The sequence below is a fragment of the Rattus norvegicus genome, chromosome X (genome assembly GCF_021556685.1).
Source record: "Rattus norvegicus strain SHRSP/BbbUtx chromosome X, alternate assembly SHRSP_T2T, whole genome shotgun sequence".
NCBI lineage: Eukaryota > Metazoa > Chordata > Mammalia > Rodentia > Muridae > Rattus > Rattus norvegicus.
In genome coordinates this window covers 39,183,603-39,197,937 of record NC_141554.1, presented here as the reverse complement: position 1 = coordinate 39,197,937, position 14,335 = coordinate 39,183,603, and the positions used below count along the sequence as shown (strand labels likewise).

General features: G+C 42.5%; 1 protein-coding gene across 6 annotated transcripts in view; it reads left to right on the top strand.

Annotated features, from left to right (window-relative positions):
* Ctps2 (CTP synthase 2) overlaps positions 1-14,335 on the top strand; it is a 140,508-nt gene that overhangs the window by 43,984 nt on the left and 82,189 nt on the right. For all 6 annotated transcript variants that reach the window (NM_001034998.2, XM_087600622.1, XM_087600623.1 and 3 more), the window contains exons 8-11: positions 2,434-2,585; positions 6,197-6,329; positions 8,223-8,311; positions 11,197-11,291. In NM_001034998.2, coding sequence (NP_001030170.1) covers positions 2,434-2,585; positions 6,197-6,329; positions 8,223-8,311; positions 11,197-11,291 — 469 coding nt within the window. The remainder of the gene's footprint in view (positions 1-2,433; positions 2,586-6,196; positions 6,330-8,222; positions 8,312-11,196; positions 11,292-14,335) is intronic.

Here is a 14,335-nt window from a genome sequence, read left to right as displayed (position 1 = left end):
TTATATGTTGGAGCATCTTGTGGGTATATGCCCGAGAGAGGTATAGCTGGATCCTCAGGTAGTTCAATGTTCAATTTTCTGAGGAACCTCCAGACTGATTTCCAGAATGGTTGTACCAGTCTGCAATCCCACCAACAATGGAGGAGTGTTCCTCTTTCTCCACATCCTCGCCAGCATCTGTTGTCCCCTGAGTTTTTGATCTTAGCCATTCTCACTGGTGTGAGGTGAAATCTCAGGGTTGTTTTGATTTGCATTTCCCTTATGACTAAAGATGTTGAACATTTCTTTAGGTGTTTCTCAGCCATTCGGCATTCCTCAGCTGTGAATTCTTTGTTTAGCTCTGAACCCCATTTTTTTAAAAATATTTTATTTATTTATTATATATATGAGTACACTGTAGCTGTCTTCAGACACACCAGAAGAGGGCATCAGATCTCATTACAGATGGTTGTGAGCCACCATGTGGTTGCTGGGATTTGAACTCAGGACCTCGGGAAGAGCAGTCGGTGCCCTTAACCACTGAGCCATCTCTCCAGCCCAAGAACCCCATTTTTTAATAGGGTTATTTGTCTCCCTTTGGTCTAACTTCTTGAGTTCTTTGTATATTTTGGATATAAGGCCTCTATCTGTTGTAGGATTGGTAAAGATCTTTTCCCAATCTGTTGGTTGCCGTTTTGTCCTAACCACAGTGTCCTTTGCCTTACAGAAGCTTTGCAGTTTTATGAGATCCCATTTGTCGATTCTTGATCTTAGAGCATAAGCCATTGGTGTTTTGTTCAGGAAATTTTTTCCAGTGCCCATGTGTTTGAGATGCTGCCCTAGTTTTTCTTCTATTAGTTTGAGTGTATCTGGTTTGATGTGGAGATCCTTGATCCACTTGGACTTAAGCTTTGTACACGGTGATAAGCATGGATCGATCTGCATTCTTCTACATGTTGACCTCCAGTTGAACCAGCACCATTTGCTGAAATGCTATCTTTTCTCTCTCTCTCTCTTTTTTTCTTCTTTTTTCTTTTTTTCGGAGCTGGGGACCGAACCTAGGGACTTGCGCTTGCTAGGCAAGCGCTCTACCACTGAGCTAAATCCCCAACCCCTCTTTTTTCCATTGAATGGTTTTGGCTCCTTTGTCAAAAATCAGGTGCCCATAGGTGTGTGAGTTCATTTCTGGGTCTTCAATTCTATTCCATTGGTCTATCTGTATGTCTCTGTACCAGTACCACGCAGTTTTTATCACTATTGCTCTGTAATATTGCTTGAGTTCAGGGATAGTGATTCCCCCTGAAATCCTTTTATTGTTGAGAATAGTTTTAGCTATCCTGGGTTTTTTTGTTATTCCAGATGAATTTGCAAATTGTTCTGTCTAACTCTTTGAAGAATTGGATTGGTATTTTGATGGGGATTGTATTGAATCTGTAGATCGCTTTTGGTAAAATGGAGTGCCACCCAGTTTTAGACTGGATCTTCCTGTGTCAGTTAATGAAATTAGAAATTTCAAATACTGGCAGGGGAGATACCATGATCATGAAGGTACATTTCCCAGGGCAAGGCTCACCCATTGCACTTGGGGTGGTTTCCCCAAATGCAGGAAACTCGACTGCCTAATTTGTGGTAGTGAAGTACCTGCATTCACGCACTCCCCTGCGGGAAAAATTCCAAGCCAGATGTGGTTGGACATGTCTTTAATCCCAGCACTCAATAGGCAGATGCAGGCAGATCTCTTGTGAATTTGGGGTTAAGCCTTGACTCCATAGTGATTTCTAAGCCAGCTGCAGAATGAGACATTGTCTTGAAAAAATCCCCAATAGACATGCTCAAAGGCCAATTTGATCTAGACCGTTCCTAGCTGATATTCTCCCCAGGCAACTGTAGACTGTAGGTTGTAGAAAACTGTTAAAACTGAACACTATCGCTTGCATTCTCTCTCTCCTAACCTACCCTTTTCTAAAATTGTGTCTTGCTGTATACCTGAGGCTGGCTTTGAATTTCTTTCTTTCTTTTTTTCCAGAGCTGGGGACCGAACCCAGGGCCTTGCGCTTGCTAGGCAAGCGCTGTACCGCTGAGCCAAATCCCCAACCCCTGGCCTTGAATTTATCATGGTCTTCTTGCCTCAGCTTTCTATGAAGCTGGAATTAGGCCTGCACTGCGAAGTATAGCTGTCTTAGCTTTCTTTTTGCTTTTTAGAATTTTAAATTAAAAAAAAATAAAAATTATCTTTAATCTTTCCTTACAGTCCAGTGGTTTTCCCCCTCCTGGTCTGCCTTCCAACAGTTCCTCATCCATTCTTCCTCCCAAGCCTGCAAGAGGGTGTTCCTGTCCCCTACCCCACCCCACCAGGCCTCCTCACTGCTTTTCTTATTTGAGTATAAACAGTCTCCCAAGTTCTGAATTGTTCCAGTCGTGTATTAAGGACAGTATTTTATTATCATTGATCAGGTCATCTGTATCCATGATGTTTCTTCCATCTACCGAGTCCCTCTTCTTTTGGAGGAGCAAGGTGTGGTTAAATATTTTCAAGAGAGATTGGACCTGCCCATCAATGATTGCTCAAATAATTTGCTTTTCAAGTGGAAAACCATGGCTGACAGGTACGTGACAAGAATTTCGTTCATAATTTTTTTTTTAAAAACATAGATAGGATTTCTAAAAATTTGTTTCCAAATTCTTTCCAGACTGTTTCAGTCTTTATAGATGAACAGGAAATGGGACTGCAGGATTAAAGACAGCATACTACAGCTTTCTGGTTTTATGTGGGGACGAACTGAGTTTCTCATGCTTTTATGGCAAGTCCTTCACTGACTAAGTTTTCACCCTGGCCCCTTTATGGAATCGTTAATAATTCCTGGGCCTGGAGGTGGAAGGAAGGCCTGCTTTAAAGGGTCACTTGTTCAGAATTTTGTATGTGTATGTTTTGATGTGGATGTATCTAAATCTGTTGTTAGAGTGTTTCTCTGTCTTCTTTGAAGATTTCTGAAGCCATTGAGTTTCCCGTACTTAAACCCAGGGATTTGGATTCTCAAAGGAATATTTTTAATCCTCAAAAGTATTTTATTTATATATTAATTTTCTTATTTGCTGAATATTTCCTCCACTTTTTTTTTTCAGTCTTGGGGCCAGAACTCCAGGCCTTGTATGTGCTGGCAAGTACTCTGTGCTGGGCCACGTGCCTAGCCAAATTCAGAGTTGTTGTCTTAAAATTTGGCTAACATTTTTTTTTTTTTTAAAGAACCGGGGCCCTCTGTGCATCTTTTTTTTATTTTTATTTTATTTTTTTTTATTAACTTGAGTATTTCTTATTTACATTTCGAATGTTATTCCCTTTCCCGGTTTCCGGGCAAACATCCCCCTCCCCCTCCCCTTCTTTATGGGTGTTCCCCTCCCCATCCTCCCCCCATTGCCGCCCTCCCCCCAACAATCACATTCACTAGGGGTTCAGTCTTAGCAGGACCAAGGGCTTCCCCTTCCACTGGTGCTCTTACTAGGATATTCATTGCTACCAATGAGGTTGCAGCCCAGGGTCAGTCCATTTGGCTAACATTTCTTAAAGAAGATCCTTTAAACGGGAAGTGTTGGCTCTGCCCTTACTATTTTGTCTGGTGGTGTTTTATGGTTTGTTTTGGTTGGTTTTGGGATAGTCTTATGCAGCCCAGACTGGCCTTGAACTCCCACTTCTGACTCCAGAGTGCTGGGATTCTGTAGGCATCCACCACCATGCCCAGCTCCCATTAAATAGTTGAATGTTATAAAAATTCTTATTTTAAAATTATATTTATTTTGTGTACACATACACTTTGTGCACATCAATTAAAAGACAACCTTTAGGGAGTTGATGCTCTCTCCCTCCTCCAGATCCTTAATTGTATCAGCAAAGACAAGGTTATTTTAATAAAGTCTTTGTTGTTGTTTGTTTTTCCAGAAAGAGTTCCTCTTTGTAACCGTGACTGTTGTGGAACTTTCTCTGTAGATCAAGGTGGCCTCAATCTCAGAGATCTGCTAGCCACTGTCTCCTGAGTGCTGAGATTAAAAGTGTATCCTATGCTACTACACTTGGTTTATACCATTCTTGGTGATTTTTTTTTAAAGTCAGGGTCTAAAGACCAGAATGGCCTCAAACTCAGAGAGATTGTCTCACCTCTAAGTGCTGGGATTATAGGTGTGAGCTTTTGTTCCTAGGGAGGTTTTTTTTTCTTCCCTCTGAGGACTGAACCGAGAACATCAAGCATACATCAAACCTTAATGCATGAACTATATTTTCAGCCTGGCGGGAACCCATTCAGCTCACCACAGTCGTCAAAGTAAATGGAGATAGCAATATCTGTATCATTTTGGCAGTAATGTTGGTTTATTGGTAACTGCAGTGTATAATGGCCACCCCATCACTGTAGCCTGTAGAATTATATAAGGAGTCAGTGAGAGGGCAACGTAGCTGTCTTCATGATGGAGGCTCACAGTTACTCAGAGGCGAGGAGGCCTGGTTGAACTGGGTATGTTCTTTTTCTGGGACCCCAGGCTGATTGAGATAGCCCTCCCTACTTTAGGACTTACCCATGATGGGTGAGTCTATAAAGTAGACTCTCCATTCCCCCATAGCTCACAGTAGTATCAGAGCCTTGCCTCAGACATCTGTGAGAGCTGTCTGTGTCAAGCATGGGAGGTGGACCTTTGGCTGATCCTAGAAGTGGAAGTTCACAGGGAAAGTTAACATGAAGGATGGGCTTAGGACATCGGCCAGTTAGCATAGCAACCCCCATTCTGGTGGGGCGTGGCCTGTGCACTCACCTATCCCATCTGTTACCATGTGACTTCTGCCAAGGAAGTGTAGATATGTATGTGTGTGGGCATGTATGTATGTAATGTGCACGTGCACATCAAGTATCTTCTAAAGTATCTCCACCTTATATATTGAGACAGGTCTCTTGCTCAATCTGGAGCCTAGCACTTCAGCTTGATTGGCTAACCTGCTTGTCCTGGGCAACTCATTTCTACCTCCCTTGCCCCAGGATTACAGCTGGGCCACTACACCCATCCTGCATTTACAATTGCAAAGTGTTTCATCCACTAAGTCCCATCCCCATCTCCCAGTCTGTCTTTGGTATTGTTTCTTTCCTGCACTGCAGATGGAGATATGGAAAGGGGCTGCCACCTTCTGGTAACATTTCACTTCATTGTTAGGGGCAAGAACTTGCCCCAAAGCTCTACAGCATCATTAACATCTGATTACCGTATTTCTCATGTTCTCTGAATAGATTTCCTGAGAAAAGCAACCTAAAAATTGTGTCTCTAGTTGGGACATGGGATTGAGTATCTTTTGTAGACTGGAATTTTCTCATTAAAGTGATCTAAACGGGTTGTAATGTTTTAAATAATTCTTTTAACACTATTTTTGAGACGTGTCACAAATAACCAGACATTGGAAGGGAATGTGACAATTTTTTTTCTTTTTTTTTTTTTTGGAGCTGGGGACTGAACCCAGGGCCTTGCGCTTGCTAGGCAAGCGCTCTACCACTGAGCTAAATCCCCAACCCAGAATGTGACAATTTGAAATGCAGACAACTTTGAGTGCATTTTCTTTTACAGCGTCACCTTACAAACACACTGGCTTGTTTCCTATTGACAAGTACATTGCATATTCTTACACAATGTCACCCTATAATCTAATGTATGAACAGTTTAGAGTTTATAAGATAGCTATCTTATATCTGAGATTTATATCTGTACCTGTTTGTGTGAGCCAACATTGAGGATTCTTGGGGTTTCTAATAAGTTTTGCTTCTTAATATGTGTGTGCGCTTGTGTCTACACATTTGGTGCCACCATTTATATATGGAGACAGTACAGTTGCTGGGGACTCTCCTGTTCTACCTCCAGTCTCCTCATAAGAATGCTGGGGTTACAGATGTGTGCTACCCTGGCTAGGGTTTTTTTTTATGGTTTCTGGAGACAAGAACTCAAGTCCTCATTCTTGCATCAAGTGCTTCACAAACTGAGCCGTCTCCCCAGCTCTTCTTATGCCTTTGAAATCTGTTTGATGCCCAGATGTTGGCATGTTGGAGGAGCGATTTGGGTTAAGTACACTGAGCATCTTCTTGTCTGTGCGTTAAGGCTCTGAAAAGTACCTTGCAATAAGAGCAGTGCCTGCGTTGTTGCTTGTGACGTTTCATAGTGTCCACATGGACTTTAAGCTTGTTTTCCTTCTCAGGTATGAAAGATTGCAGAAAATATGTTCCATAGCCCTGGTTGGTAAATACACCAAACTCAGGGACTGCTACGCCTCTGTGTTCAAAGCCCTGGAACACTCAGCCTTGGCCATCAACCACAAGTTGAATCTGATGGTGAGTCGCAGCCTACTTTTCCAGCTATCTGGTTATTTTATCTTTAGTTATGTGTCTGTGTCTCTGTGTGAGTGTGTACACGTGAGTTCAAGTGCACAAGGGAGGCCAGAGGCGTTGGATCTCCCTGGAGTTGGAGATTCAGATGGTTAGGAGCCACCTTGACATGAGTGACAGGCTCAGTGCTGGACTGCTTACTTAGCATGATCAAGACACTGGGTTCCTTTCCCTGCACTGCAAAACACATGAACAGACACAATTTACTCTTTTATTGCTCTGAGGAAGCACCATGGCCATGATAACTCTTATTTTAATTGGTGGCTTGCTTATAGTTTCAGAGGGTTGGTTCATTATCATCATGGATGGAGCATGGTGGTATACAGGCAGGCAGGCTTGGCCCTGGAGAAGTAGCTGAGAGCTCACATCTTATCTACAAGTGGCAGGCGGAGAGAGGAACATTTTGAGACCTCAAAACCCACCCCTGGAACACACCTCCTCCAATAAGACAACACCTCTTAATCCTTCTCAAATAGTTCCATTAACTAGGGAGCTAGCATTCAAACATGAACCTGTGGGGGCCATTCTCCTACAAAGCACCACAGTTGGGGGTGTGGCTCAGTGCTAGAGTGCTACTGAGCATGCTCAAAGCCTCGATTTCTATCCCTAGCCCTGCAAAAGAAACGCAATTTATAAATTCTCAAAGATGCGATTGTGAAGTCCAACCACCGTATGAAAAGTTGAACAGAAGGACGGCAGGACTTAACATACAGTCCTAGCCATGTCCAAGATTTATGATATGGAGGCAGATGGGCAGGTGGAAGAGTGCTATGGGATGGAGTCTGGGCAAAGGCGAGCATAAGCTTCCCAGAGGCCTTCCCAACATGGAGCCTCATGCACTCAGCTGGAAGCCCTCCAGTGATGCCCTATGATACATGTGTAAAGTGCTGTCTACAGGAAACTCAGTGCCAAGGTCATTTCCTGTCCTTCTTTCTCTCCCTCTTCTATCTCTCTCTTTCCATCTCTCTCTTCTTTTCTCCTTATACACCCTGGTACTAGGATTGAGCCTAGGACTGTACACATACTAGACAGATGCCATAACATTAAGCTACATTTCTAACCCTCTTTTAGTTTTGTATTTTGAGATAGAGCTTTTCTAGATTGACTAGGTTGGCCTTGAATTTACTCTGTACCCTGTAAGATCCTCTGGGAAGAATGAGGCCTTGTATGAAGGCCTAGCTACCATTAACAGCTTGTAAATTCTCAGGGAGGGTTATGGCCTTGAGACATGGTCTTGAAATTCTGGCCAGCCTGAAACTCACTGTATAAACCTCTAACTTGCAATGCCCTCCTGTCTCTTCTTGGACCATAGGCATGAACCACCACACTTGGCATTTTCTCTTTCAGTTTTGAAAAAGGTTTTTGGAAGCTGGACATGGTAGTACACACCTTTAATCTTAGCAGTTGGCAAGTAGAGGCAGGCAGATCTCTGTGTGTGTGAGGCCAGCCTGGTCTATAGAGTGAGTTCCAGGACAGCCAGAGCTACACAGAGAAACTGTGTTTGAACAAACAAAACAAAACAAAACAAAACAAAACAAAACAAAACAAAACAAAACAGTGGTTTTGGGTGCTGAATGTTGAACTTGGGGCCTTGCATAGGCTTTGCCACTGAGCCATATGTACCTTTAGTCCCTATCCTAATCATTTCATTTTTATCTTTTTTAATTTCATGTTTTTCTCTCTTCTACTTTCCTGTAGGTAAGTGCTCTACTACTAAACTATTCTAGCCTTCCATGATTGAATAACTGTGTTAGATAGCTATAATATTTTTGAGTGTTCGTTTTTCTTAAATGTTTCTTTAACCTGTTGTGATTTTGATGCTGTTGTTTTGATTTTTAGTACATAGACTCCATTGATCTGGAGCCAGTCACCAAAGCTGAGGATCCTGTGAAATTCCATGAAGCTTGGCAGAAGCTGTGCTTAGCTGAGTGAGTACAGGGACTGGCTGTATGAAGAGGACAATGCCCTTGTTTTTTTTTTTTTTTGTACTTAGACTACTGTTCCAGTTGCTAATTTTTGTACATGTGGAGTAGCTAGGAAGTCCTGATAGTCTTTACAGGTACCTACCATGTAAAGGTGACCACCATGCAGCATTCATGCCCCATTGTATTTAGGTGTGTCACATGAGCTCAGGTGACTTGGGCAATTTGTTTTGAGAGTGTGGGGGGACTGCATTAGAGGGAAAGAATATTGATTTTATGAAAGATGCAATTAATTAATTAGTTAATTATAGGAAGAGAGTCTCATAGAGTCCAGGTTGGCCTGGAAACTGTGTAACTTAGGCTGACTTTGTTTTTTTTTTTCTGGTTCTTTTTTCCGGAGCTGGGGACCGAACCCAGGGCCTTGTGCTTCCTAGGCAAGCGCTCTACCACTGAGCTAAATCCCCAACCCTTAGGCTGACTTTGAACTCCTAATCCTCCTGTCTCTACCTCCTAAGTTTGGTGTTTATAGATTTGTACTGGTTTATGGGGCACTGGGGATGGCACTGAGGCCCTGGCTGCATGTTAGACAAGCACTCTCCTGAGCTTTGTCCCCAGCCCTTCCATGTGTTCCTGTTTCCCCCTTCCACTTCTCTTTCCTTTCTGTAAGTAATTGAGAGAACCCTGGGGCAGCATTGTATCTTGAGGTTACCATGCTCTTCCTGGTATTTTCCCTTGAATTGTTGTCTTTTCACTTGAGTTTTTGCTGTAGCAAGGACATTTTCATTCACCATTACTAAAGTGGCTGTTGAAATCTTAGTGTTTTTTTTTACCACTTTACCTCTTTCTGATGATGTTAGAGAGCTTAAAGTTTTTATATAGTAGTAGGAAAGAATTTAACCAAGCTAGGTGGAGGTTGAGGTAGGAGGATCCAGAGTTCAAGTTCACTCTTGGCTATAGAGTAAGTTTGTGGCTACTCTCCACTCCATGAGGCCCTGTCTCAAAAAATTAATAACAACAAAAAAAGAACTTTAACTATTTTTTAAAAATCTTTATTCACTTTATGTTGCTCTCTCTCTCTTTACATTAGGCAGGGGCTCTACAACTAAGTTATACCATTCCCCAGTAAAATTATTTTATTTTATATTCTTTTATTTACTTGTTTTTTGTCTTGAGAATTCTGAATCCCCCTGTCTTAGTCTCTGGAGTGTTGGGATTATAACTACGTATCCTATATACAATGGAGTACTACTTGGCTATAAAAAACAATGACAGGGGTTGGGGATTTAGCTCAGTGGTAGAGCGCTTGCCTAGCAAGCGCAAGGCCCTGGGTTCGGTCCCCAGCTCCGAAAAAAAAGAAAAGAAAAAACAAAACAAAACAAAAAAAAAACCAATGACTTCATGAAATTCTTAGGCAAATGGATGGAACTAGAAAATATCATTCTGAATGAGGTAAACCAATCACAGAAAAACACACATGGTATGCACTCACCGATAAGTGGATATTAGCTCTGAATACCCAAGATACAATTCACAGACCACATGAAGCTCAAGAAGAAGGAAGACCAAAATGTGAATGCTTCAGTTCTTCTTAGAAGGGGGGACAAAATACTCTAGGGAGGAAATACAGGGACAAAGTGTGGAGCAGAAACTGAAGGAAAGGCCATCCAGAGACTGCCCCACCTGGGGATCCATTCCATATGCAGTCACCAAACCCAGACACTATTGCTGATGCCAAGAAGTGCTTGTTGATAGGAGCCTGGTGTAGCTGTCTCCTGAGAGGCTCTGCCAAAACCTTACTGATACAGATGAGGATGCTCACAGCCATCCATTGGACTGAGCACAGGGACCCCAGTGGAGGAGTTAGGGCAAGGGCTGAAGGAACTGAAGGGGTTTGCAACCCCATAAGAAGAACAACAATATCAACCAACCAGACATCCCAGAGCTCCCAGGGACTAAAGCACCAACCAAAGATTACACATGGAGGGACCCATGGCTCCAGCTGCATATGTAGCAGAGGATGGCATTGTCGGGCATCAATGGGAGGAGAGGCCCTTGGTCCTGTGAAGGCTCTTTTCCCCAGTGAGGAATGCCAGGGTGTTAAAGTGGGAGTGGGTGGGTAGGAGGGAGAACATCCTCACAGAAGTAGGAGGAGGGGGAAACCAGGAAAGGGGATAACATTTGAAATGTAAATACATAAAATATCCAATAAAAAACTAAAAAAAAGATACTTATTGAATGCTCTAAGCTTTAATTTCCACATTAGGAAATGAGGATAATACCATCTTATAGTGATTTAAAAAAAAGAAAAAAAATAAGTACGTATCCTCACACACAGTTCTCAGTGTATTCTTTGGTCTTTGTTTTGATTTATTGGTGTAGAGTCTTGCTGTCTAGCCATGGTCACCTAGCATCTTCAACTTCTAGAACTTGTAATCCTCCTACTTTTACCTTCTGAGAGTTGGGTTAATATAATAGGCATGTACTACCATAACTGGGTCTCAGTGCATTTTTATTGAGTGGAATTCTCAATTACTATACTCAGAAGTTACTAAGACCTACCAGAAAAAATACATTAAAGTCAGTTGTGAGAAACTGTCATAAGTTCCCATAGGGTTTACCTTCAAAGGTGTTTAATTAGGTAATCTATTCTGAATGTAGACCTCAGGCCTGGCAACTTGAGTTCAATCCCTGGTACCACATAGTGGAAGGAGTTGCTATAAGATGTTCTCTGACCTTCACATGCTCACTGTGGCATATACTTGCTTATATACACAGGCATGCCTGGACACACACACACACACACACACACACACACACACACACATTAATTGTTTAAAAATATTTAAAAATGGTGGATAGTCAATCTTACTTTCATTTTGTGTTGATTTCAGTGGTATTCTCGTGCCTGGAGGCTTTGGAATCCGAGGAACATTGGGAAAACTCCAGGCAATTTCTTGGGCAAGGACAAAGAAGATTCCATTTCTGGGTAAAGTTTTTGTTTATTGATCCTACGAGTTTAAATTTTTTATTTCAGTGCTGGGAGTTGAATGTAGGCCCTTAAGGGTAAATCCAAGGCAACTCTGTTATTGAGGTACATCACCAGCCCTATTCAGGTTCTTGACATAAGGTAGGTGTCATACCTTAGTAGGGGTAACGTGTAATAGGTTTATTCTTGTGAAGGTGTGAACTTAGTTTTAAAAGTCAGGCATCAAATGGCTTACTATAGGGTGTATCAAACTGAATGTAGCTCCTACCTTGGTTTTGTAAATAAAGTTTTATTGTAACACATCTGTCCCATTTGTTTTGCATATTGCTCATAGCTGCAATGTTGGAGAAGATGGAATGACTTTGTAAAGCTTAGAATTATTACTGAGTTGATGAGAAACACTTGTCTCCTGAGTAGCAAGAAACCAAAGAAGTCTGTCTCTGTACTCTTCTTACCACTCCTCTTAGTATTTCCCTCAGAAAGCCATTCAGTAGAACACTGTAATAACCTTTGTGTTTGAAAAAGATGTGCTTAAGCAGTGTGTGGTGGCACACACCTTTAATCCCAGCACTCGGGAGGCAGAGACAGATGGACCTCAGAATTCAAGGCCAGCCTGGTCTACAAAGTAAGTGCCAGGATAGCCAGGGCTACACAGAGAAATCTTGTAAGAAACAAACAACGAAAAGCAAAGAAAAAGACTGCTCAAGTTGAAACTTTGTGTGTATATGTGTGGAACTGGGGATCAAACCCAAACCCTTGTGTATACTAAAAGAGCACTCTATCACCAAGCTACACCCACAGCTCTAAGCTGAAATGTATAATCATTTTAGAGAGGATAATACAAAAAGGTCAACCAGTGCCATAGTAGCAGCTCTGTTAAAATTTGGTTAAACCAGGTCTTATTATTATGTTTCTTTCTTAACCAGATGAGGTCTGACTGTCTGCTGTGCTGTCTAGGCTGACTGTGAACTTCTTGGTTCACACTATCCTCCTGTCTTAGCATCCAAAATTTTGGGGCTATATTCATATATCTTATCACTATACCTTCCATAGAGACACGTCTTTTGAATGCTGTTGCTTAAATGGCAAAGCCTAGTTTCTGTAACAGTAAGGCCGGATAACATGGGACCTAGATGTGCTAAGGGCAGTTTTAGTGCTGGAGATTCAGGTAGGAGGGGCAGTCCCCCACTGTGTTTCAGGTATTTCAGTGGGTTGATGAACTGAAGGGAAAGTTTGCTGTCTTTTACTTTCTGAAGAGTGTTAGGTGCCAGTTTTTTTCTTTTTTTCCTATCACCTGCTCTTTCCTGGATACTCCAGAGTCTAGGGACTCTTTTCCCAAAGAAAACCCAGGATACTTGCTTTGTTTTATCCTGACCTAAACTCATTTGGGCCACTGTTGTTTTTTAATGTGGTGTTCAGGCTGGAGAGATTGTTCACTGGGCAACAAACATCCTGATTTGATCCCCAAGACCCACATTAAAAGCTAGGTATGACTGCATATGCCTTTAACCTTAACACTGTGTGGGGGCAGGGGCAGTCCAGGAGCATTGCTAGGGCTTGCTGGCCCTTGAATTCTCAAGCTCCAGGTTCACTGAGAGACCCTGTGTCAAAGGAATAACATAGACATGGATAATACAGGACACCCAACTTATTCCTCTGGCGCCTGCACTTTGGCATGCAACCTCACCCTGCATGTGCATATATACCATATACGCATACAAATAGACATATTAGTTACTTCTCCATTGCTATGATAGAACAACATGGCCAAGGCAATTTATAGAAGGAAGGGTTCTGGGGGATAGGAGGATTCAGTTCGAGAGGGATAGGAGTCTTCTTATTGCTGTCATGGTGGGGAGCATGGCGGCAAGCAGGCAGGCACTAGAGCAGCAGCTGAGAGCTCACGTCTTGATCTGTAAGCAGGAAACAGAGAGAGCTAATTCAGAAGAGCAAGAGTCTTTTGAACCTCAGTCAGAGTCTGCCTGCCTTGACACTTCTTCCAGCAAGGCATACCTTCTATTCACCCACTAAATAGCTTCCAACTAGAGAACAGGTATTTAAACATATAAGCCTATGGGGGCCATTCTTATTGAACCTAGCACAGGGTATTTTCTTACAGCATGTTTTATGTACTCAAGGCTGGCCTCAAAGTTGCTGTATAGCCAAGGATAACATTGAACGCTCGATCCTCCTATCTTCACTTCCCTGGTGCTGGGGTTACTGATAGGGACCTGCTTATGCCATACTGGGAAATGGAACCTGGAGTTTTGAGCATGCTAGGTAGGCACTCAATCAGCTGAATTACAGCCCTAGCCCCTCACTGCTTTTTCTAAAGTTTCTCTCTACACTCAAGTTTCCATCTAAACTGAGGTAAAACTCTTGATGTGATTTTCATTGTGCAGAATGTTTGCATGTTGTTCTCTCTCTCTCTCTCTCTCTCTAATGTATATGCTCTTTATTCTTTTAAAAATTTTTGTACAGTTAAAGGTATGCAAGTTTAATAAAGACAAAATAACCAATAAGTGCCCTGTTTTGCTTTCCCTGCATGTATGTCTGTGCACCACATAGGTTCTTGGTAGTTCCTGAGGTCAGAAGGCATCAGATTCTTTTTTTTTTTTATTAACTTGAGTATTTCTTATATACATTTCGAGTGTTATTCCCTTTCCCGGTATCCAGGCAAACATCCCCCTCCCCCTCCCCTTCCTTTTGGGTGTTCCCCTCCCAACCCTCCCCCCATTGCCGCCCTCCCCCCACCAGTCTAGTTCACTGGGGGTTCAGTCTTATCAGGACCCAGGGCTTCCCCTTCCACTGGTGCTCTTACTAGGATATTCATTGCTACCTATGGGGTCAGAGTCCAGGGTCAGTCCATGTATAGTCTTTAGGTAGTGGCTTAGTCCCTGGAAGCTCTGGTTGCTTGGCATTGTTGTACATATGGGGTCTCGAGCCCCTTCAAGCTCTTCCAGTTCTTTCTCTGATTCCTTCAACGGGGGTCCTATTCTCAGTTCAGTGGTTTGCTGCTGGCATTCGCCTCTGTATTTGCTGTA